Source organism: Mustela nivalis (genome assembly GCF_964662115.1).
Source record: "Mustela nivalis genome assembly, chromosome: 4".
In the NCBI taxonomy this organism is placed as follows: Eukaryota; Metazoa; Chordata; class Mammalia; order Carnivora; family Mustelidae; genus Mustela; species Mustela nivalis.
This window is the reverse complement of record NC_139023.1, coordinates 140,707,011-140,733,384: the sequence shown is the minus strand read 5'-3', so window position 1 is coordinate 140,733,384 and position 26,374 is coordinate 140,707,011. Positions and strand designations below refer to the sequence as shown.

The following is a 26,374-nucleotide window of genomic DNA, read 5'->3' as shown; positions in this document are numbered from 1 at the left end:
TGAGAGCAGAGATGGGAAGTACTATTAGGAGAGGAGCTTACCTCAATTTACACAATTAAATTTCCTTACTTGTCAAAATACTATTGGAATGCTTTTAATATTACTTATTCAGATGTTTGATGCCTTCTACTCCTTTAAAGCAAATTACATACTCTCACAAATCTCTTGACCCTCTTAATTTAAGAGTACTAAATGGTAATAATTACTAGAGAGCTGGTTCTCTTGAGACTTAAAATGTTAAATAATATTTAAGAAAGTGTTCCAGGGGTGCCTGGGTAGCTCAGTGGGTTAAAGCCTCTGCCTTCAGCTCAGGTCATGATCCCAGGGTCCTGGGATGGAGCCCCACATCGGGCTCTCTGCTCAGCAGGGAGCCTGCTTCCCTTCCTCTCTCTCTGACTGCCTCTCTGCCTACTTGTGATCTCTGCCTGTCAAATAAATAAATAAAATATTAAAAAAAATAAAAAGTGTTCCAATAATAAAACAATCAGAACATGATTTAATTTTTTTCTTAAAAATATATTCCTGAAGAATGAGGATGATTATTTATACACCTTTTAAATATTACATAAATGTTATTTTATATCTACCTAATAGGAAAACCATTTTTTAAAAATGATGAATCATCTGGGATGCAGAAGAAACCATTAAAAAATGAAAAGACAAACATATGTTAGATAAAAAACTTTTACAAAGAAAATATGAAGATTGCCTACAATTAAATAAGAAAAACAGCCCAATTTAAAAATAGGCAAAAGATATGAATAGTTTACCAAACAACATATATGAGTAGAAAATAAGCCTGTGAAAAGGTAATTGTCATTAGGGAAATACAAATTAAAATTACGAGATACCTACTATAGCAGCTAAAATAAATAATCCTGACAATACCAAGTCTTGGCAACTTCTTCTAATATGACCCAGAAATTAAACTCCTAGGAATCTATCCAAGAAAAATGAAAACAGATGTTCACCCTAAGACATACACAAGTATTTATAATAGGCTCAAACTGGGAACCCCAAATGTCCATGAATTGGTAAGTAAGTATGCAAAAATATATCTATACAATGGAATATTATGCAGCAATATAATACAATACAATATGCAACAATGTGGGTAAATCTCAAAAATATCACGCTAAATGAAGGAAGCCAAGCACACCAAGACTACACATTGCATGATACCATTTACATAAAAATCTCTTAAAACAAAACTATAGAGGCAAACAGTAGCTACCTGGGACAAAAAGTCCCAGAGCAGAAACTGACTGCAAACAGGTACAAAGAAATTTCCTGGAGATAGGTGTTCTCAAGCTGGATTATGGTGATGGATACACAACTGTATAAATTTACTAAAACTCAAAGAACTGTACACTTTTAAAGGTGAGTTTTATGGCACATATATTATACCTCAATAAATGCACTTTAAAAGGGTAATCACTGAAAGAAAATAATTATGGAATAACCATACCTTCTATTGATTTTCATGAATCCCTGGGTGGGGTGTGTGGAATCATACAACCACAGACAACGGTCACATTTAAAGTACGACATCTCCCTCAGTATCTGTGAGAGCTAATCTTTGTCTTACACACTCATTTTAACTGTAATCCTCCAAAACACATGGGGTAAAAGTAAAAACAGTAAAACATGTATCTGAAGACTGTGAAAGAATAATGTTAGGTACTAATTTCCAAGTGCCAAATGTAAGCCAAAGAATATTCTAGTTATTTTATATAGTATCTAAAATTCTATATTCATAATCTCCAGACTACATATGATGAAACCAAAGGTCAGAAAGGTTAAACTACCTAGAGTCCCAAAAGTAGCAAAATGATTCATCCAGGATTGGAGAAATTGGTCTAACTTCAAGGCCTATGTTCAGTCACCCTGCTTACTTTCAGTGTACATAATATGTGAAATTTGAGTAATAAAGGGATTGCAAATAGGAATCTCTACACCCAACATGGGGCTTGAACTCATAACCCTGAGATCAAGAGTTGCATGCTCCACCAAATGAGCGAGTCAGGTACCTTTAGATTTGACTTTTAATATGGAGTATGACAGAGATACTACTTTTCAAAACTGAGAGAAAAGCTCCTAGATTCCAAACTTTAATGAAACTTAAAGGCAAAAAGGAAAAGACTTATTACTTTTTCATGAAATAATACAAGAATGCACAGAAGAGAGGACTTTAAAGAGTTCACTAGGGAGGAGTCCAAAGAACACAATGATTACTGTGCTGTTAAGTTTTTAAGTTTTCATGTTCTAAATATTACATGAAGAGTCCCTTGAAAAAAATACAAGATATAACATGAAAATCTTGTTTCTATTACCAAAAATGTGCAATGACCTTCTAACTTGGAGCATAGAATTATGCTATTTTCTTGGTACAAGAAACTCATGTTGCATAAAGCATATATTCCAGTTTCAGTTAATTCTGAATTATCATGTGCATATGAAAGTAACCTAAATTCTGCATAAAAGAATAAAAGAAACTGTTACACTTTTCAAGGCAATAAAATTTAATAAAATTTATATGGAAATTCACAAACTATTATGTCACTTTCAGTTATCTCTACTAACTATAGTTTTGTCCAGAAAACCAAGGGTTAACAATTATACCAACACATGAAAGATACTTTGAAAAGAGGCTCATGACAGACAGAGTAGATGATTACTATCTTACCAATCTGTTTATGCGAACAAATTCTTCTGAGGTTTTGGCCCAAGGAGGAAGTTCAACATCAGACACTACTGTCCCATCATCCATCACTCCAAGATTATAATTATTGAAGTTGACAAACATCTCAGGGAGATAATAAAATTCAGGGATCAACTCCTGTATAAAAATAAAAGACAATGTCATAAACTGTAGAATACTGACTACATATTCATAAAAGGACATGGTCATTTCCTATTGTGCAGAATTATAACAAAATAAACATAGGGAATTTTTTTCTTTCCCAATATATCATAGCTCTGATACTAAGCTACTATTAAGGTAGACACATCTCATCCAACCAAATTCCTTATTGGTTGGTTATATGCTTCCTTTCAGGACAGTTATCATCTCAAAACTTTTAAACACCAACATTTGAGTATTAGCTGAGGTTTGATAAAATATAAACAGAGATTAACATGCTATAACAATAATAGCTTAAACTAAATTTTTTATGAGATATGTGGAACTTTTGCCAGAAAAAACACAAAATCTCTATAAGTATTAAAATGCCACTTCATTGGTCCCTTCATCAACTAGGAAAATATTCATTACAGTTAGCCATGGCTTAGCAATATATTTTGCTCAGATTTCAAAACTCAAGTTTAGTTGTAATATACTACCTTTGATAAGAGATCAAAATTTGTAAGTCTAGAAAATGACCTGCAATAAAAAACTTGGTAAATTAAATATATGACTCTACTAAGAACATTTAAAACACACTTCAATAGGGTGTTTTATAAGCAGAAAAATGCAGCTAGTTAGGTTTTTGTGTACAATAAGTCTCATGTATAACTATTTCAGAGGTCCTGTAGACCAGACTTCAAATCCAGTCTCGACATGGGTCAGTGACTCAGTGGTCTTTCAGATACCCCCTCAGGGCCAGCTATGGCAGGCCTGGCTTTCCAAACAGTTGAGTAAAATAGGGAGGTCATCAGATTTTGGACAAGGTCAGTATGAACTCTCCAGAGCAAAGAAAAAAGATCCAGCAGGAATTAAGCTATTATCACCTCCGTCATCCATGCGAAATGTTGCTGGACTTTGAATTGTACATCCTTTGTTTACAATCACAATAATTAACTAAGCAGCATAGAAATTAGTTTGTCCTCCAAATGCCTGACAATCACCTGATCATTAGACTTGAAAAACATTTAAATTGAACAATTTTTTCCAAAAGGGAAGAACCTCTTAAAAGTTTAACCATAAATGAAATGTTATCACACAAAAATAGTATGACTTTCTCTCCAAAAATGATGCATATAGGTCTTAACTGATAAAAAGTGAAAGATACATGTGTGTTATTTTGTGTAACAAAAAGATACACTGGATATATTTGAAGTAACATTTCTTGAGATAAGTCAGGTACTAAAATAAACTCTTAATAAATCTTATCACATTTAATTGTAAGAACTTTACAAGGTATCACCTCCATTTTAAAAATGAACTAAGGTTGAAATAAGTTAATTAACTTGCCTGAGGTTATGCAGTTAATTTATGATAAATTTGGGCCTTAGATCAAGATTTGTCTAACTCTAAACCCTGTGTCCTTCATCATCAAACTAGCATGAGTTTTACTTCTTTTTTTTTTTTTTTTTTTTAAAGATTTTATTTATTTATTTTTTTGACAGAGAGAAATGACAAGTAGGCAGAGAGGCAGGCAGAGAGAGAGAGAGAGAGGAGGAAGCAGGCTCCCTGCTGAGCAGAGAGCCCGATGCGGGACTCGATCCCAGGACCCTGAGATCATGACCCGAGCCGAAGGCAGCAGCTTAACCACTGAGCCACCCAGGGGCCCCATGAGTTTTACTTCTTATACAGGATACATAATACTAAACATTTTAAATATGAGTTTTTAGTATATATTCTAAGTAATTTTTTAAAAAGTAAAAAACTTTTCACTCCTTCAAAATAAGAAACTAATTCTTCTTAAAAAATATATATTATGTATGTGTATATATATACACACACACACACACTTATTATATAATACAATTAATCAAACAGGAATATTTTTATAGTATGCTTTAGTTATTTACCCAAATATGAAGATAAGTTACATTATAACTATTATTAATTTGCTGAAGTGTGCATTCAATAAACTGCAACTTTGAGAAATTTTACCAAAATGTCTTACTTTCATTCCATATTACATGTGCTAACAAAAAAGAATGCTACTTTTCCAAAATCTTGGAAAAGAGGGAGGACTATACCTTTATATTCAAAGTATGACATTTCATAAAAATTTTAATACAAATGAAGTCTTCAAACCTTCCTAGCACTAAAATTCTTATGATTTTGTGTATCTGTCTCTATCTTCTACATGTGCCATTTTATCCAGGTTGATAAACAAACTGTACAAAACAGAAATGCTCTTCCTCATTCTAAGTTCTAAATTCAACAAACAGAAATATAGTTTGTTCCTGGCACACTATATTCAAACGTATAAACTTACTATGAATTTAAATGACTTTGTTGCTTTAATATGGACAGCACACTCTAATGAAAAATTCACTTAATTTAGCTAAATGGAGCAAAAATCACACATAAAACAAAAAAAAATTTTGATGAAAAATACAAAGAAAGCAATTTTAAACTTTTACAGTTTGTAGTATACTATGTTAAACTTTCAGATATCATGCTGGGAGGAAAGTAGTAAATCATCAATTTCCATTTAATTACCACATATTTTATGATTTCCTTCTAAAGATAGATATCCTGTAAATTTTGTACAATAGGCATTATAAAGTATTTCAAAGTTAAAAAGGAATAATTTATTAAATAAAAATAAAGCTTAATATTTCAATTGTTATTTACTGATACCAATTTACTCTCTATTTTTGACTTCTTACCCCATACCCCACCAATTTCAAAAAAGCAGTCAGAGAGTTGGAGAACATATGGAGTGTCTAGAGTGGAAGCCTCTTGAAGACATCTTTTTTCTGTCTTTTGTCAAAGTCTAAGCAAACAGAGGAGATTACGTAAGATGTCCAGGAAGAAGCAGTATCAAAAGTTAGTATGTTAAGGATAGAAGTTAAAGAAGAAGGAAATTTTTCCCAAGATTAGGGAAATAAATTTCCCAAAATCTATATACAATCAGCTTTCTTTTGGCCTGAGGGGAAGAGGAAGGGATGAAGAGGTTAAGATTGTACCCCAGGGGACAGCAAATGGTGATCAGGGTCATGGCCTGCCCATACAGTACCTATGCATGAATTAGAAAAAGGCAATCCTTCTGGGCTAACAGAGCCAAAGGGAACTTGGTTTGGTAAGTGTACCACATGCTGGATTTCAGCTCCTATTCTTTCCTTCAGTCAAGTGCCAGCACATACATTCTGCCAAATGCCCAACATAGTAGTCTCATGATGGTATACTTAGGGAAATTAGTGCATGGTCCCTTTGTAATCAGCAAATATTTCTTTGTAATCAGCAAATATTTCTTAACCCAAGTAGAGCTGCCTATTTCCAAAAAGCTATGTGCCTTCGACAATGAGGATATGACGAATAAACAAGATAGACTGAAGATGTGAAGGCCAATTTCTATATACCACAGACTAGAAAAGGAGGTCTCTGCTCTATTCTCTAATGACTGTGAATGAATTTCCTACTAGCCTGATATGAAGAAGATCTGAATTCAAATTGGGACATTTCTTGAACACTTGAGTTGGTAATTATGAATTTATACTACAATAATAAAAAGATACTAATATATTTAGTGATAATTACCATAAGGAGACAAAACAGTAGGAAAAATACAGTATGAGCAGAAATATAAACACAATGTGATAATTTATTTTATTAATAAAACTTTTGAACATACAGAGTTATTGAATCATTATATTGTACCCCTGAACCTAGTAACACTAGATGTTAATTATACTCAAATAAAAAAAAAAAAGTTAAAATATAAAAAAATTAAAAATAAAAGAATAATTCCTCTTCTTTGATTATTTTATTAAGCCTTAGGTAGGCTTATGAAGGTAATAGAACACATCATTTTCACAAAAAAGTATTTATTTAGTTTTTATTCTTTGCAGAAAACTGTGTTAAGATCTGGGATATAGAGACATGAGTATCTAAACTGCTCAGTAAAAGTGAAACAGTATATTTATTAGAACGTAACTGGTAGTAGGAACAAACAGCAGTCTAGGAATTCAAAAGAGAAAATGATGTCTAAAAGTTGGGGTCGAAAGAGATAGCTTTAGGCTAAATACCATAATACACTGTATTTCCCTAATACAACACTCATCAAACTGTACTGTAATTGTCTGTTCGCTTTTATCTCCCACTAAATTGAAGGCTCCATAAGATTGAGGACTTTACCTATCCTGTTCATCACTAAACCTCCAAAACCTAGGCACAGAGTGTAACACATATTTGGTATTTAGTAAAAATATGTTGATTGAAAAATGGCATTTAAAATAAGAAATAAATAACCAGAGAAGAAAGAGAAAATAGTCCTGACAGGGGAATATAGAGACTGAAATATGGGTATCACTTGCTTCTAATGATCAATGAAGAATGATATAATTGCTTTAGAGAGGACTAAATACATGCAGTGGGAGATATAGGTAGGATCAAAGTGTAGAAAGCCCTGAATGCCATGCTGTGAATTTTAGCTTTTTTTAACATGAAAAAAAAATTTTCCCATCAGGACATTTTAACAATGAACATAAATTTATTTGTTTGTTTATTTATTTAAAAGATTTATTGGGCGCCTGGGTGGCTCAGTCACTTAAGCTTCTGCCTTCAGATCAGGTCATGATCCCACAGTCCTGGGATGGAGGCCCCCTCCCCCAGTCGGGATCCCAGATCAATGGCGAGTCTGTTTCTCCTTCTGCTCTACCCCAGCGCCTGTTCTCTCTCTCTCTCAAATAAATAAAAACTTAAAAAAAAAAAAAAACCAAAAGGATTTATTTATTTATTTGAGAGAGAGAGAGAGAGAGAGAGAGAGCAAGAGAGTGTGGGGGTTGGGAGGAGGGGCAGAGAGAGAGGGAGAATCTCAAGTAGACTCCCCGCTGAGCACAGAGCCCTGACCCACAGGAGGCTCAATCTCATGACCCTGAGATGATGACTAGGGCAGAAATCAACAGCTGGACGCTTAACTGACCAAGCCACCCAGACACTACCCCCAAAATGAACATCAATTTAAAGATAAATATTCCAAACAAATTAAGAGTGAAGAGAAAGACTACAAAGAATTTACACTTAGTATAAAAAAATCATCCAATAAGCACAGTTATGTTGAATGAAGAAGTGAGCACATATACCTAAAACATTTTACAAATTCATTATAAGAAAATCTGAATAAACCAGTTGATGGGAGTTGAATACCCTCTTATTATAAAACAAATACACTGAACTCCACTGAGATACAAACACTTGACAAAAAAGTATATATAATGCCTAAATTTTACTTTGGATATAGTGACATTTAAGTACTTATATTTGCAGAATTCCAACTTAATCCTAAAAGTATCTTCCTGAAAGAACCATGCCTTAACACCCAAATATTAATATTAAGTTCAAAATTATCTCTTTTGACAGGTGATATTTAGTAACATAGTCAAAGATTATGTCTAATACTTCTAATGTACATTTACAATGTAAAGTATGTTTTACATTCATGAGAAGAAAACATTCAGCTCTGGATAAAAAACATATGCTCAGAAATTCTTTATAACACCAGTGGAAAATGATAAGTAAACAACACTGACAGAAGACAGAGATATTTATAATTCAAATTTTCTTCTGACTTGCTGACACTAATTTTACTCTCTTTCATTTAATTAGGCAGATGTATCTCAGAGGCAAGTAACATGGTCAAAATGTAGTATATCATCTCCTAAAAAAGATCTGGAAGGTTTAACCACAGGTTATACAACAGTTCAGGATAAGCCCATTGCTTTGATCACAAATCCTAAGGCTTTCATGGCATAATGACAAGGATTGGTTGTGACCACACATATGCTTTAGTTTTCTTTACTAAGATATGGTTCCCATTGCTATGGCCTCTGCAGTGAGGTTGTATGATTCTCCTAATAAACACCAATTCTATCCATTCAAATAAAACTATCACTTCAATAATACCTGGGTAACCCTAGAAAATACTCATTTATTAACCTAAAGAAATGAGAAAATCAACACTAAAGATAAAACAAAAGATGCTACTATAGAGCTATGGTTAAATTTTTATTCTATTCTTACTAAATTATAAAATCGTGACAACTCAAATATGAGCATAATAGCTCGATAACGAAATTAATGTATATTGCTTTGGGGACACAGATAGTAAAAAGGATGTGAAAACAAAATTTTTGCTTTTCACCATTTGGAAGATGATATATTTTATTAAGGGAGAAAAAAATAAGCCTTATTAATAGTGAAACAATTATGAACAAGTTATGAAAAAATAATGAACATGTTCCAATACATTTTGAAATTCAAATATTAATTTTGTTAGCCCCAAAATGAGAAAAACATTTTTAAAAAACTGATTAGAGTTGAGTTGTACCTATAAATAATTTTAAATAGACAGCATATTGGAAAGTTTTCAAATTGATGCTTAAATTTAGTTTCTCTTTATTTGGTAGATAAAATGCCATTTTCTCCTTTAATGAAATAAAAATAATAGTAATTTTTAAAATTAGAGAAGGAAAAAATAATCTATAATCCTTCTAGATAGATCCAATAAATATCATGTGGTTTTAGATATTATAAAAACTTTCCTTTCAAATCCATTTAAATAAAGAAAAATCATGAATTACAAACCAATAAATAGATAATCTATTCCAATCTAATACAGTAGAGAGAATAATTGGGTTTAAATCCTGTCTACTCAACTGACTGGTCACTTGCCCTTAATTTAATTTTTCTGACCCTTATTCACCTGCATTGTCATTTTGAAACACAGGCTTGTTGTGAGGCTTAGAATATAAAATTCTATAGGCATGTATGATATTATTATTACTATTACTATAATTGTTATTAATATGACCCTCAATAAAAATCCAAAATTACAGACTTAACTTAACTCATAGTGAAAGTAAACAGGTTATTCATGGAATTATGCCCATTCATAAAAACATTTAACATAATTCTAAGGGCATTTAAAAAACTTAATTTGTAAAAATAAAATGTCCACAAAAATATTTGACTTAACAAATTCCTACTAAATAAACAACACATTTTAAAAATATGTATTTAGGGGCGCCTGGGTGGCTCAGTGGGTTAAAGCCTCTGCTTTCTGCTCAGGTCATGATCCCAGAGTCCTGAGATTGAGCCCCACATTGGGCTCTTTGCTCCGCAGGAAGCCTGCTCCTCCTCTCTCTCTGCCTGTCTCTCTGCCTACTTGTGATCTCGGTCAAATAAATAAATAAAGATCTTTATGTATGTATTTATTGTTTATGTATGTATTTATGTTTATGATGGTATAGCTTAACATTCCTCACTTTCTGATGAAGACCCTGAATATTTTATAGTTCTCTCCTGCTATGAACACATTTTGCACTTCTATATTTGGACTGGACATCTTCACTGAGCTGTGTCCTACTTCAGCCCCTGTTTTAAAGGCAAGTGTAATTTGGAAAGAGATAATGGACAGTAATAATGCAAACAACAGGCGAGGTGTAACTGCTATAAATAAAATGCCCGCCTTAAATCCTTTCTGAAACAAGTTGTAAAATACATATATATATACACACACTTATTGCTATGAGTATGGGGGAGAACAGTTAATATCTATGTCTACAAACATACTAATGAGCAGCCCCCATTTTTAAACGAACAAAAATATCACAAGATCACTGTTCAAAAAACAAATCACAGCTGATGTGTGTACATTTTTATAATTCAGGAAGACAGGCACATTTTCTAAGTGCCTTAAAAGATTTTTTTTTTCCTGCCTGATACATAAGTAGCATAAGAAAAATATTCAATGTTTCAAGCAATATCTATCAAAGAACAAAATAATGGTTCATTGTAAACGAAAGAGTAAAAGGTTACCTAAATGCTAAAAAAAAAAAAAAAGTACATAGTTACAACATTTAATCTATTGATACATAAAGAAGGGTTAAAGAGATGTGGTTAAATGAACAAATCTGAAAGGTACACATAAGTTGTATATAAAAACAAGAATGAATATATACACAATGAAATACTATGCAGCCATCAAAAGAAATGAAATCTTGCCATTTGCGACAACATGGATGGAACTAGAGGGTATCATGCTTAGCGAAATAAGTCAATCGGAGAAAGACAACTATCATATGATCTCCCTGATATGAGGAAGTGGAGATGCAACAAGGTGGGGTAAAAGGGGTAGGAGAATAAATGAAACAAGATGGGACTGGGAGGAAGACAAACCATAAGTGACTCTTAATCTCACAAAACAAACTGAGGGTTGCTGGGGAGAGGAGGGTTGGGGAAGGGGGGTGGGGTTATGGACATTGGGGAGGGTATGTGCTATGGTGAGTGCTGTGAAGTGTGTAAACCTGGTGATTCAGAGACCTGTACCACTGGGGATAAAAATACATTATATGTTTATTTTAAAAAAATAATAAATAAAAAATTAAAAAGAAACAAGAATGAATAGATATGTAGTTCTGTTAGAGTATGAATGTTTTACACTGTTAAGAGACAGATGAGTCAGCTTAAACTCAATCTCATGTGGATGTGAGTGTTAAAGAGATAATGATGGAAAAATACAAAAGACAGACAGAAGAACGGGAGGGAGGGAGGACATATGCCAGAAATGTGCAAAGGATTTATGAAAAAGGTGGGATTTTAATTTAAGTTTCTTTCAGCATTTAAAAAATTCTAACTTAAAAGTATGTCTGAAAACAGAAGAATAATGAGACTATTTTAACAAAATAAAACTACTGAATAATCGAAGTTTAAGCTTTAAAAAAAAAAAACAAATGTACCAAGAAATACATTTCTAGCAATTATGCTCTATTAGCTATAGCTAAATACTTCCTTATAAATGGCTCTAACGCTGATGCCATCAGCTTCAATGGAATATATTATGGTAGAAGGCATGCTTATAGAGGAAAAAAGGAACCTAATTTACCTTCAGATTACAGAATCCTGGGATTTCTGAGGCAGTAGAGGGCAAGTCAAAGGACTCATGTTTGTTTTTTTTTTTAAGATTTTATTTATTTATTTGACAGACAGAGATCACAAGTAGGCAGAGAGGCAGACAGGGAGAGGAGAAAGCAGGCTCCTTGCTGAGCAGAGAGCCCAATGCAAGGCTCAATCCCAGGACCCCAGGATTATGACCCAAGCCAAAGGCAGAGGCTTTAACCCACTGAGCCACCCAGGTGGCTCAGAGAGAGAGAGCATAAGCAGGGGGAGCACAAGGCAGAGGGAAGAAGCAGGCACCCTAATGAGCAGGGAGCTTGATGTGGGGCTCACATCAGGACCCTTAGATCATGACCTGAGCCAAAGGCAGACGGTTAACTGACTGAGCCACCCGGATGTCCCTATAATTAAAACTTTTAAGAGTTAATTCTTTTTTTTTTTTTTAAGACTTTAAGTACAGGGATAGGGGGAACATTCTTCAACTTCATAAATCTAACTATGAAAAATCCACAATGAATATCATCTTCAGTGGGGAAAAGCTGATAGCCTTCCCTTTGAGATCAGGAACATGACAAAGATGACCACTCTTGCTACTGTTGTTCAACAAAGTACCAGAAGTCCTAGCAACAGCAACAGCAATCAGACAACAAAAAGAAATAGAAGGTATTCAAATTGGCAAAGAAGAAGTCAAACTCATTATCTTCACAGAAGACATGATACTTTGTATGGAAAACCCAAAAGACTCCACCCCCAAACTACTAGAACTCATATAGCAATTCAGTAATGTGGCAGGATACAAAATTAATGTAGAGAAATCAGTTGCTTACTTATACACTAACAATGAAAATATAGAAAGGGAAATTAGAGAATTGATTCCATTTACTATAGCATCAAGAACCATAAGATACCTGGGAATAAACCTAACCAAAGATATAAAGGATCTGTACTCGAGGAACTATGGAATACTCACGAAAGAAATTGAAGAAGACACAAAAAGATGGAAAAGCATTCCATGCTCATGGATTGGAAGAATAAACATTGTTAAAATGTCTATATTGCCTACAGCAATCTATACTTTCAATGCCATCCAGATCAAAATTCCACCAGCATTTTTCAAAGGGCTGGAACAAACAATCCTAAGACTTGTATCGAACCAGAAGAGACCCTGAATTGCTAAGGAAATGTTGAAAAAGAAAAGCAAAACTGGGGGCATCATGTGGCCAGATTTCAAGCTTCACTACAAAGCTGTGATCACCAAGACAGAATGGTACTGGCACAAAAACAACACTTAGACCAGTGGAACAGAGTAGAGAGCCCAGATATGGACCCACAACTATATGGTCAAATCATCCTTGACAAAACAGGAAAAAAATATACAGTGGAAAGGACAGTCTCTTCAATAAATGGTGCTAGGAAAATTGAACAACTATGTATAGAAGAATGAAACTCAACCATTGTCTTACACTGTACACAAAGATAAACTCAAAATGGGTAAAAGACCTCAACATGAGGCAGGAATCTATCAAAATCCTAGAGAACAGAGGCAGTAACCTCTCCAACATCGGCCACAGCAACTTCTTTCAAGTCATGTTTCCAAAGGCAAAGGAAACAAAAGCGAGTACGAACTTTTGGGACTTCATCAAGATCAAAACTTTCTTCACAGCAAAGGAAACAGTCAACAAAACAAAGGAGAAGACGTTTGCAAATGACAATACAAAGGGCCGATACCCAAGATCTATAAAAAACTCCTCAAACTCAACACACACAAAACAGATAATCACGTCAAAAAATGAGCAGAAAACATGAACAGACACTTCTCCAAAGAAGACATACAAATGGCTAACAGACACATGAAGAGATGGTCATCATCATTAGCCATCAGGGAGATTCAAATCAAAACCACATTGAGATACTACCTTACACCAGTTAGAATGGCCAAAATAAAAAAAACAGTAAACAACAAGTGTTGGAGTAGATGTGGAGAAAGGGGAAGCCTCTCACACTGTTGGTGGGAATGCAAGTTGGTGCGGCCACTTTGGAAAACAGTGTGGAGATTCCTTAAGAAATTAAAAATAGAGCTACCCTATGACCCTGCAATTGCACTTCTGGGTATTTACCCCAAAGATACTGATGTAGTGAAAAGAAGGGGCATCTGTATCCCAAAGTTCATAGCAGCAATGGCCACAGTTGCCAAACTGTGGAAAGAACCAAGATGCCCTTCAATGGACGAATGGATAAAGAAGATATGGTTCATATATACAATAGAATATTATGCCTCCATCAGAAAGGATGAATACCCAACTTTTGTAGCAACATGGACGGGACTGGAAGAGATTATGCTGAGTGAAATAAGTCAAGCAGAGAGAGTCAATTATCATATGGTTTTGCTTATTTGTGGAGCATAAGGAATAACATGGAGGACACTGAGAGATGAGGAGAAATAAGTTGGGGAAAATCAGAGGGGAAAGACAAACCATGACAGACTATGGATTCTGAGAAACAAACTGAGGGTTTTGGAGGGGAGGGGACTGCTAGGTACTAAGGGGGGCACGTATTGCATGGAGCACCAGGTGTGGTGTATAAACAATGAATTTTGGAACACACAGAAAAAAATTAAATTAAAAAAATAAAAATAAAGAGTTTATTTATTTGACAGAGAGAGCAAGAGAGCACAAAAAGGGGAAGCAGCAGAGAGAGAGGGAGAGCAGATTCCCTGCTGAGCAAGGAGCCGGATACAGGGCCCAACCCTGAGACCCTGGGATCATGGCCTGAGCTGAAAGCAGATGCTTAACTGCCACCCAAACACCCCTAAGAGTTAGTTCTTAAAGCTAGAACACATTCCTGCAACATTACTAATAGTAATTTATTAAAAAATTTATAATCTATTAGGATTTAATTACATTCTCTCTACTTAAATTTAAGTATGAAATATGCTATATTAATCCTACTCATTTTTTAAGTTAATACACATTTTACATTCATTACTAATAATACACAATTATAGGTTTTTAATTCAATATCCAAGATGTGACCTGGATATCTAAGATGTGACCAGTACAGAATGTCCATATAGACTTCTTTTGTAAAGCTGTAACAGTAATAGCTCAATCTGTCTTAATTATAAAAATTCAGAAAATGAAACTATTCTCACCTCTTGATTGGCAGATGACATTTCAGCTATCAGTTGTCTTGTGGACAGAAAAGCCCTTCCTAAAATATGAAGCATTAGTAACACCATTCCATGTGGATCACTTATCGACCTAGGCTTTGCTATTCCCTTCCAGCTGGAATGGCCATGTACTCTCTTCTTTCTCTAAAAATGACCTTTCAATGTCTCCCAGTCCCTTTCACTGATTCTGCTTTACTTGACTTTTTTTTTTTAAAAGATTGTATTTATTTATTTGACAAAGATAGAGAAAGCAAGAGAGGGAACTCAAACAGGGGAAGTAAGAGAGGGAGAAGCAGGCTTCCTGCTGGCAGGGTGCCCAATGCGGGGCTTGAACCTAGGACTCTGGGATCCTGATGTGCGCTGAAGGCAGACACTTAATGACTGAGCCACCCAGGCACCCCCTTTTTACTTGACATTTTAAAATCTATTTATTCTTGGGGCACCTGGGTGCCTCAGTGGGTTAAGCCTCTGCCTTAGGCTCAGGTCCTGATCCTAGGGTCCTGGGATCGAGTCCCACATTAGGCTCCTTGCTCAGTGCAGAGCCTTCTTCTCCCTCTTCCTCTGCCTGCTGCTCCCTGCTTGTGTGCTCATTCTCTCTAATAAATAAAATCTTCTTTAAAAAAGTTTAAGAAAAAGAAAACCGATTTATTCTTTCATTCATTCAACCAATATTCACTGATTTCTAATTAAATGCAAGGCACTGTTCAAAATGCTGAGGTTACAAGATAAATAATACAAAAAGTCCCTTCTTTCATAAAGCTCTAATGATGGAGACATAAACAAACTAATTTGTATGTATCATATCAAATAGTGGCAAGCACTATGTAAAAAAAATAAAACAAAATGAGAGAAAGTGCAGATACCTAGGGAAAAGGTATAGATCCATAGATGGATCTGGATGGTACTCTGCTAAGTGAAATAAGTCAGATGGAGAAAGAGAAATACCCTATGATTTCACTTAAATGTGAAGTCTAAAACCAAAAATGAAAAAACAAACAAACAAATACGGAAACAGAGTCATACAGAGTCAGAGAACAATCTGGTGGTTGCCAGAGAGGAGGGAAGTAGGGGGCTGAGGAAAGTAGGTGAAAGTGATTAAAAGGAACAAACTTCCGGGGCACATGGACAGCTCAGTCGGTGGAGCATGTTACTCTTGATCTCCGGATTGTGGGCTTAAGCCCCATGTTGGGTGTAGAAATTACTTTAAAATAAAATCTTAAAAAAAAAAAAAAAGAAACAAACTTCCAGTTATAAAATGAGTCAAAGAGATGCATGGCATAAGGAATATAGTTAATAATATAACTTTGTATGGTGACAGATGGTAGCTACATTTATCATGGTGTTCACTCTGTAATTATATAAATGTTGAAGCATTATGTTGCACACCTGAAATTAATATGATATTGTATGTCAGCCATACTTCAAATGAATTAAAAAAAATAAACAACTTTGTCATTCTATCACTATAGCCAACCAAATGCTGAATTCTGAAGAATTAATCCATCCCTGAATTCATCCCCTAAACCACTTAACTAGTTGAGGCTTTTATCATCTTTCCCTTTAACTAACTGTAATAGCCTCCTAACATTTCTCCTGACCTCAAGCTCTCATCTTTTTTTCCCATCTCTTCCACTTTTCCCCCAGCAGGATCTATCTTCCATACTGCTGCCAAAGCTCTTTCTTCTTTCACAGTGCTTCCGCTTAAAAATCTTAAATGGTTCCTCATGATCTATAGCAGGGGATGGTAAACAACAGCCTATGGAACAAAAATGACCTGCCAGCTGTTATTGTAAATAAACTTTTATTGTAATATAGTCACACTCACTTGTATACATATTGCCTATGGCTGCTTTTACACTACAGTGGTAGAACTGAGTATCTGTGATATGGACTGCAAATCGAAAAATATTTATTATCTGGCTATTTGCAGAAAAATTTTGCTGAACTGACCTATAGAACTAAGACAAATATCTTTAGAATGTTACCAATAATCTTTATATGAGATCACAATGGCCTTTCAGCGTCTCTCCTTTATGTTTCCTACACACCAAAGCATGTAAGACCAGTTAGCAGACCAATAAACATTTCCCAATGTGCCAATTTTGTCAATCTGACTTTACACATGTCATTTTCCTTGCTCAGAATTCACAAAGTATTAATTTAAAAAATATTTTATTTAGTGTCCACTATGTTCCAGGTAGTGCTTTAAGCTCTAAGAAAAAACCACTGAGCAAAACAGTCCAATTCATGTTATCATGGAGCTAATGTTCCATCAAGATAAGACATAAAAAGCAAATGAATATATTTATGTCAGATGGTGAGTAACATGAAAAAAAATGAAACTGGAAGTGAGTAAAAGAGTTGTGGTAAGGGATGTAATTTCAAATGGAGAGGACAGAGAAGTCCTTAATAAGGTGACATTTAAACAAAGACGAGGAAAGAGTGAAGGAATCAAGCCATCTAAAGGAAATTTTCAGGAAAAAGGAAAAATAAAAACATAAATCTGGGAGGTTTGTTAGGACTCTCTGGCATCCTTTGAGATACAAGTCCAGTCTCACTCTATAAAGTGACTCACAACCTCACCTCCCCAGTCAGAATTATCTTATTATGCCACTTATCACTATCTAAGTTGTATTAAAAATAGTTTTAAATATACCTGTCTTTATCATCAGAAGGTATGTGAAATAAAGTGCTATGTTTACATTACCCTTTGATTCCAAGTGCTGTCTAGTATATATTGCATGTGATAAATAATCAATAAATGTTGACTTAGGTGTGTTTTTGAGGATTTTAGTTCAGTTGTCATAGGAAGTTTTTTGCCTAAAGGCAGGGAGCTAGATACTTATTTCCTAACTAAACCTGCTCTTCTGTGTTCTCTCCACACATGTCCAAGTCGAATTTAATTTCTCTCTCTGTCTTTCATCTTACAAGACCAATCAATTACCAGATGTCAACAGTTCTTACCTTCTAAACACATATTAAATTCACCTACATTTCTCATCTACCATTGTCACTACTGAGTTCAAGACTCCACTCTCTCATTATTTTAACAGCTTACTGATTGCTTCACTCTTGCTTATAGTGTAATATATCTTCAAACTCCAACCATAGTGTTCTCTTAAAACCACAAAATCTGCTCATGTCTCTTTTCTCCCCCAACCCAATGTCTCCTTACTGTCCCTAGATAAATTTCAGCCTCCTTACCAAAACTTATATGGCCCCTCATGTGAGGCCTTGGATTTCCTCTCCTCTCTCTTCTCTTCATGCTATAACTAGGAGCCCACATAGCCTTAATTATACTGAACTGCTGGGACTGTTTTATTGTCAGTATCTCTTCTAAGGAGTAAGTTCATTAGAGGCAATGGCTGTGTCTTATTTGGTATTCATATTACAACCAGGGCCTGACAATGTATAAATATAATTAAAATAAAAAGTTTAAAATTAAATAATATCTCAGGACTCCCTCAAACTTCTTACTCAAATTTTACTAAAATTCCAGCATAGGTTATTTTAGTACTCTATTATTGTCCTAAATTCTGGGGTTCTGGTGAAGCATGGTTCTCCAATAATGTTCATTTTAGATCCATGTACTATTGAGCTCCATTCTGAAATAATGAACCTAGGTGATATTTATGATTCCTTTTACTATTCAACCCTACATATTAATAATTTCTATGGGAGAGAAGGAAAAGAGTTTAAATTGAGCAAGTCTGATTGTACTTAATCATTAAATTAAATTTATTGACACTAAGGTCCCTGAAATGAGATTGTTGCCTCAAACCAGGGGAAAAATCAGTGACATGAACTGCATAGAAAAGCTTAGATATTTATGTAATATTTAGATGTGATTACCTAGTCAAATTAATTCAAATTTTATGAGTCCATGATTGGCTTCACAAAATTTGGCCATAATAGTTCAGTATTTTGCACTTAAGTTTCTAAACTTAAGGTTTTTTGTTATTCAGAGAGAGAGAGAGAAAATGCACATGGGCTAGCACACAAGGGTGTGCTAGTGATACACAAAAGGGTGGAGGGGTGGGGGGGGGGGTGAGAGGTGCAGTGCAGGGCAGAAGGAAAGGGAGAGAGAAGCTTAAGCAGGCTCTATCCCCAAGGCAGGGCCTGACCCTGGGCTTGATCTCCCAACCCTGAGATCATGACTTGAGCCAAAATCAAGAGTTGGATGATTAACTGACTAAGCCATCCGGGTACCCTTCAAGTGAGTTTTTTAAGACTTGGAACACCAAATCTGCTGGGGATTTTAAAATTATTATTTATCACAATAATCATTTACCAACCCAATTTTGGAACATCCTATTTCAATCTTCAAGAATGCCTATTATTGCTACTACCCATCAATATTTAAATGAAATACATCAGAAATATTGTTCTAAGTATACATGGCTTGATAGGAGCCATTAGCTACAAGTGGCTATTAAACACTTGAAATGTGGTGAGTCTAAATAGAGATGTGTTATTAAAAATAAGAAATACATACCAGATCTCAAAAGCAGTATGAAAAAAGAATGCAATATATCTAAGTAATAACTTTATATTGGTTACATGTTGAAATGACAGTATTTTGGATAACAAAATTAATTTCACATGGCTCTTTTCATGTTTTAAAATGTGACCATAAGAAAATTTAAAATTACACATGTGTCTGGCAATTGTGGCTTGCATAATTTTTTAAGCCTACTTTTTAAAAAAAAATTATTAATTTTAAAGAGAGAGAGAACAAGAAAGAGTGCAGGGTGAGGAACAGAGGGAAAGGGAAAGAGAACTCAAGCAAACTCCAGGCTGAGCAGGGAGCCCAAAGTGGGGCTCTATTTCACAACCATAAGATTAGGACCTGACCTGAAACCAAGAGTCAGATGCTCAACTGACTGCTCCACCCAGGCACCCCAAACAGCAGTAAGCCTGCTTAAAGAACTGATCAACACTTCTGACAGCTTATCCAGACAGAATGAAAAGCATCATTGAGGGTCATATCTGATATGAAGCCACCAGTGATACACAAAAATACAAAATTAAATGATCCCCAGAACTCTAAAATGCTAAGTCATGCTAAAATTTAAAGACTGCTTTAGTAAAATGTAATAAAGTCTTTTTCTTTCCTGAAAAAATCATATTTTTATTTCTATTTCATAGGGATAACCATTATTTTTTAGTAAGTTATTCTCTGAGTATTAGAAGAAAGCAAGAATTAGGGTTTCTAAGATATTCAAGTTCCCCTTCAGTGCAAAAAGAGTTAAGTACTAAAAATGTTATCATGTTATTATTTTCCCTGAAAAATTAATCTTCTATCTACTTCAAAACACTTCATTTTTTTAAAGACTTTTTTGGAAAGATTTTATTTATTTGACAGAGAATGCATAAGCAGGGGGAGTGGCAGAGGGAGAGAGAGAAGCAGACTCTCTGCTGAGCAAGGAACCAGATGGGGGGCTTGATTACAGGACCTTGGGACTATGACCTGAGCCGAAGGCAGACACTTAGCCAACTGAGCCACCCAGGCACCCCTAAAAATTTTATCTTTAAGTGATCTATACACCCAATGTGGGGCTCAAACTTACAACCCTGAGATGGAGAGTTGCATGCTCTACTGACTGAGCCAGCCAGGCACCCCACAACACTTCATTTTTGTAAAATGTTCAGAAAATATTTTAGAAAATGCATATCATATTCATCAAGCAACCTTGCTTTATTTATTTATTTATTATATATTTTAGAATACACTCAATAAAGTATTCTCACCACTCATATTTCACTATCCTCGGTGTACTGCTTAACATCTTTCTTATTATTTCCAGAAACTCAACAAGACAATACAAAAAGAGATCAGACTATAATTAATATGACTCCATCTGAAATGCAATGTTGTATATCTCAATGAAATAGTACTATAATGACTTAAAATGTGCTTTCTTATACATTTATTCTTATACATTATATTACTATAATAACTTTAATGTGCTTTCTAAGGTGTTAAAATGTAACAATTTTTAAAAGGCAAGAAAAGAAGCAAGATTAAATACCTCCTCAGTTTTACAACGACCGTCTATCCATGTGTAATAAGGCTCTTTAAATAGCATCTGGAACCATGTATTACATACTTTCCAAAGTACTTGACAAGTTGTAAGGACTAAATTAGTTAGCTATCAATATAAAAAATGTAATTTATCAATGTTCTACCTACCCTACAGACATTTTGTGGTTTAAAAAAAAGGAGAATATACCTATTGGTTATAAGAGCAAGTAGGTTTTAGCAAATAGTCCTAAAGAAAATTTCTGTGCCTCTGAACATAATTAAATAAAATTCATAAATGAAACTATATTTTTATTCAGACCAAATCAACTTGATACTTAGAATTTAAATTTTTAACTTTTTCCTTAATCCTGTATTCTACTTCTTCATATAGATGCTTTATATAACACTGCCAGAAAGCCAGAAATTAAGTAGCACAATAGCAAGAATTGAAGTTCTATATTTGTCTTGTAGCTGGAGCTTTTTTATTAAAGTCTGCTGGGGCATTCAAAAGAATGTTAGATGGGGCGCCTGGGTGGCTCAGTGGTTTGGGCTGCTGCCTTCGACTCAGGTCATGATCTCAGGGTCCTGGGATTGAGCCCCACATCGAGCTCTCTGCTCCGCAGGAAGCATGCTTCCCTCTCTCTCTCTCTCTGCCTGCCTCTCTGCCTACTTGTGATCTCTGTCTGTCAAATAAATAAATAAAATCTTTAAAAAAAAAAAAGAATGTTAGATGAATTTAAGTCTTTATTACTCGTGAAGGAATAAGAAAATTAGGAAGAAAGGTAAAGAAGTTCCTCTGGGTTTTATTTTTTACTTTTTGATGTTACAGCTGTTTTGTGGTGCATTTTTAATTTTTTACCAAGTAGGGTATTTTAAGGTAAGTGTTTGGGAAAATTGAACCAGACTTGTGCTAACTGAAGAATCTTGAGAGAAAAAAGGCTAAGATTCAGGGGAAAAGAGATGACAGAACTACAAGGATCTATCATCTACACTTCTTATCTAACAAAGCATTAAGAAGAAATGTCTAGTACTCGGAGGTAGAAAGTTGAAGTTATACACTATCTGCTTATTATGGAACAGAAAAAAATCTTCAAATTCATAATTTTATTTTTGTTCTTATTGTTTTTTGGGTTTTTTTTTGTTGTTTATTGTTTTCAATTTCAAGTACAAAACTTAAGTACACAGCTATAACTTGGTCTTGAGGTGCTTAACAAAGGAAAGAATTAACAAATGTTTTAAAAATCAAATTTTCAATTTGACAACAAAAAAGTCAGGCTTATCTCTGTTTTCATGTATCTATATCCCTTATTATGTCTCAAAAGAGTTAAGTAATTCAATAGTTTTAAGATTAGAAGAATTCAAAAATAATTATTAAATCTATTAGCTACTATGATTTACTGTTATCTAATTACCCATTTTTTTAAAAGATTTTATTTATTTATTTGACAGAGAGAGATCACAAGTAGGCAGAGAGGAAGGCAGAGAGAGAGAGGAGGAAGCAGACTCCCTGCTGAGCAGAGAGCCCGATTCGGGACTCAATCCCAGGACCCTGAGATCATGACCTAAGCCGAAGGCAGCGGCTTAACCCACTGAGCCACCCAGGCGCCCACTAATTACCCATTTTTAAAGTAAGTGCTAGGCCCAAAGTGGGGATTGAACTCAGAGCCCTCAGATCAAGAGTCACATGTTCTACCAATTGACCCAGCCAGAAGCCCTCTACTGATGACTCTTAAAGAATATGATATATAATTTCAACATATCTCAGAATACATTATTTGCAATATGAAAAAAACCCTATAGATGTCCCAACATAAAAAGTTATTCTGCATATGATGTAATCTTTTTCAATAAAATACCTTTGATATAAGCAATGTTATGCTCTATTGTAAGATATATCATGTGAATACATTTTATAGTCTGCAAAGCATCACACCTAAAAGATATAATTATTATATTAAAGTTTTTAAAGGTACTCTATAGCAACATAAGCATTGGTAATGTAACTTTTCTTCTTTTAAACCCCAATATTTCTTATATGGTGCCTATCATTTTCTTCCATATAGTATAAATATTTATAGAAGTCATATTTCTTTATGAGACGATAAGGAATTTCACATCCATACGCGTATCTCATTATATTCAAGAGCATCTAACACAGTACCTAGCAGAAAGAGACAGTATGTCGTAAAATAAAATACTTCTGAGGGTGGAAGCAAAGATCTAGTAGGGATTAGGTTAGCTATTGTTTTTTATTTTTTTACAGTAGTGAACATATGTATAGACAGAACTCTTCTTTTCCCTCAATAACAGTGCAACCAAGCAGAGTCAGGTATGAATTTAAAATTCATAGCAAGTTAAAGATGATTACCTTACGCAAAGAGACATGGGATCTTTAAAATAAAATGAAGCAAAATAAAATTAAATAAATTTAAAGGCTGAGAGTCTTCTCACAGCATTTTTCTGACTGTATTAATTTTATTTATTGAGTTTGCAATGACACTGAGCATGCTACCCTTATGTTCATACTACTCTATTTTTCCTTTAAAAATATTCCAAGGAGGAAAAAAAACAACCATTCTGTAACTAAAGAGAAAGAGACAGGGAGACATATGACAGGTAGAAACAGACAAAGAACAGAGAAGCAGAGACAGACAGACAGATTCTGTACAGTGATTCTTGGCCATTTAATTAAAGCCTCAGCCTTTGAAGCTTCTCTTTAGTAAACAGTGCTACACTGCAAGAGAGAAATTGTCAACATTCATTCAACAAAGAACACAATGGTATTGGTAACTTTATTTATTTTTTTTTTTAAATTTTATTTATTTATTTGACAGAGAGAGATCACAAGTAGGCAGAGACGCAGGCAGAGAGAGAGAGAGAGGAGGAAGCAGGCTCCCTGCTGAGCAGAGAGCCCGATGCGGGACTCGATCCCAGGACCCCGAGATCATGACCTGAGCCGAAGGCAGCGGCTTAACCCACTGAGCCACCCAGGCGCCCTGGTATTGGTAACTTTAAAATGAAACATTTCTGTACCTTAATATCAGATGTATCACGCTGACAGTTTCGCCAAGCTCTGGAAATTGATGAAAAAGTTCGATCTGCATGATCAAATTTACCCCCTTGCAAATTGAGGAAATAAGTTGTGAAAGGTTCCTAAAAAATAAGCAATTAAAAAATCCATATGTTTCCTCATGTATAAAAATATGGTTTTTTAAAGAAATCATTACATTTAGATAGCCAACTAAATACAAACTAGGTACAGAATGGAAATTATATCTAAATTATTATATTAATGATTTTAAATCATTATTGTTTCAGAAAAAATGTTTCCAAAATTTGGCATTTGTAACATTTTTCAGACTCTCTCCCTTTTCAGGAACAACTTATTTATAAAATTCAAACATAAATTACATTGTATTTTCTTCATAGTATAGGGAAATAGTCTAATATGTAATATTCCTATTATTATGGCTCAATATTTAATTTGTGATTAACAAAAGAAAAATGTTTGGAAGATTTAAAAGCCTCCTCTTAGTTAAAGAACACTTAAACACATATTAGTAGATAATTGCTTGAAATTAGCTAAGCACTATAAATTACTTCTAGGATTTATGTCTGCCTATACTCTACTAACAAGCTTTAATTAATGATGTGCTGCTAATGCTTTCCCAAAGAAATTACTTTCAAGTAGATGAATCACCTTTCAATTTTACAGAAACATTTCTTGTTTAACCAATATATTATCAATACACAGTAGCCTTGGTGTAATCTACAGACATACTTTATTCCATTTGCAGCAATCGAAGTTTCTAAAATATATGAATATATGCTATCTTAACAAAATCTTATTTAGTTCTTATTTTAATACACTATATTTCAAAATAACCTATGTTACAATTTAAGATCTGATGAGATATCAACCCTTTGAAGAGGCACATTTAAGAAAAATACTCATACTAATTCCAGGTGAAACATTTTTAAGGCTATTCTATAGTAACATGTTATCAAATACATACCAATGGGGTAAAGAGATATTTATAATTAGAGATCTAACCACTGAAAAAAAATTTAGCGCTTAAAAAAGATGCTGACAACTTTCAATCACTGCATATTCTCCACAACATTGAATTTAGTCATTCATGGTTTATTACTCAAGTTGAACTTACTATTCTTAGCAGCCATGCAAGAACAAAACTTGCAGTTGAGTAATGAGTACCATAGTGGAACTTTGGAACTTGATCATCTTCCCATGATTCATAACGCTCTGCAAAGAATGCTGCTCTTTTTGGATTCAAAGCTCCTATTGGCTGCCAGTGTGGAAGAAAAACAAAACAAAACAAGAACACATAAATGTAATCAACTTTTATTTCTTTCTTCAAATGTCATCCTATCAGCAAGTGTGAAAGTCAATTTAAATATACACATACACTCCACTGAAGCTAAAAACATTGTGCTTTACTTTCAGAAAGTGGATGGAAATTTTTTTTTCCAATGCAGATTAAACATGCATATGTAAATGGAGGGAAAAACCTGTCATTTCTCAGTGAGTCTAGTTTCTGTTGAATACAGGTTTTTAATCAGACCGTAACAAGTATTTTCATAAAGACAATTACATGAAGTGAATATTAGTTACATAATACTTTGGAAAGCACTTATAAAATCCTGTTTAGGTCATCAGAAGCAAGAACCAGAAACAGAATCTTGATGTTAGAGAATTAATTTACAATAGCTTCTGAAAAGAGAATGAAACAAAACTGGAAGGGAATGCAGAGTGCAAGGAACAGAAGGAGTGAAAAGGGGTTAAGTGTACATCTAGAAATTTCTACAAGCATGGATAAAAGCAGAATTTAGAGGATAAAAACTTCCCTGCCTGAAACCAATCAATCAAGTTTATGTGTGTGTATGTTGGGGAGGGGGGTTTATAAGAATAGAAGGCAGATTACAAGCTTATACCAGAAAACGATACATTAGAGCAGAGGGCTGAAGAGCAGTACAGCGAAGTGTTGTGGAATGTGGGCTCACTGGAATAGTAATAATATGCAGTCTGAAGGTTGTTTTGGAAAATAAAATGAGTAATTACATGTAAAGTCCTACCAACCATGCCTGACAACATTCAATGAACGCTATTACTTTTAAGATTATCATTCAGAATTGGTGTCAAGTTTGAATAAAACAAGAGCCTGTAAAACCCTTAGAATATTGGGGCGCCTGGGTGGCTCAGAGGGTTAAAGCCTCTGCCTTCGGCTCAGGTCATGATCCCAGGATTCTGGGATCGAGCCCCGCATGGGGCTCTCTCCTTAGTGGGGAGCCTGCTTCCTCCTCTCTCTCTCTCTCTCTCTGCCTAATTGTGATCTCTCTCTGTCAAATAAATAAATAAATAAAATCTTAA

The 26,374-nt window shown here is 34.4% G+C and overlaps 1 protein-coding gene across 2 annotated transcripts in view; it reads right to left on the bottom strand.

Moving 5' to 3' along the window:
• The window catches only part of LRBA (LPS responsive beige-like anchor protein), a 730,800-nt gene that overhangs the window by 145,981 nt on the left and 558,445 nt on the right, over window positions 1-26,374 (bottom strand). For both annotated transcript variants that reach the window (XM_082728100.1, XM_082728101.1), the window contains exons 45-47: window positions 25,152-25,292; window positions 24,019-24,138; window positions 2,687-2,839 (exon numbers count right to left, since the gene is read on the bottom strand). In XM_082728100.1, coding sequence (XP_082584226.1) covers window positions 2,687-2,839; window positions 24,019-24,138; window positions 25,152-25,292 — 414 coding nt within the window. The remainder of the gene's footprint in view (window positions 1-2,686; window positions 2,840-24,018; window positions 24,139-25,151; window positions 25,293-26,374) is intronic.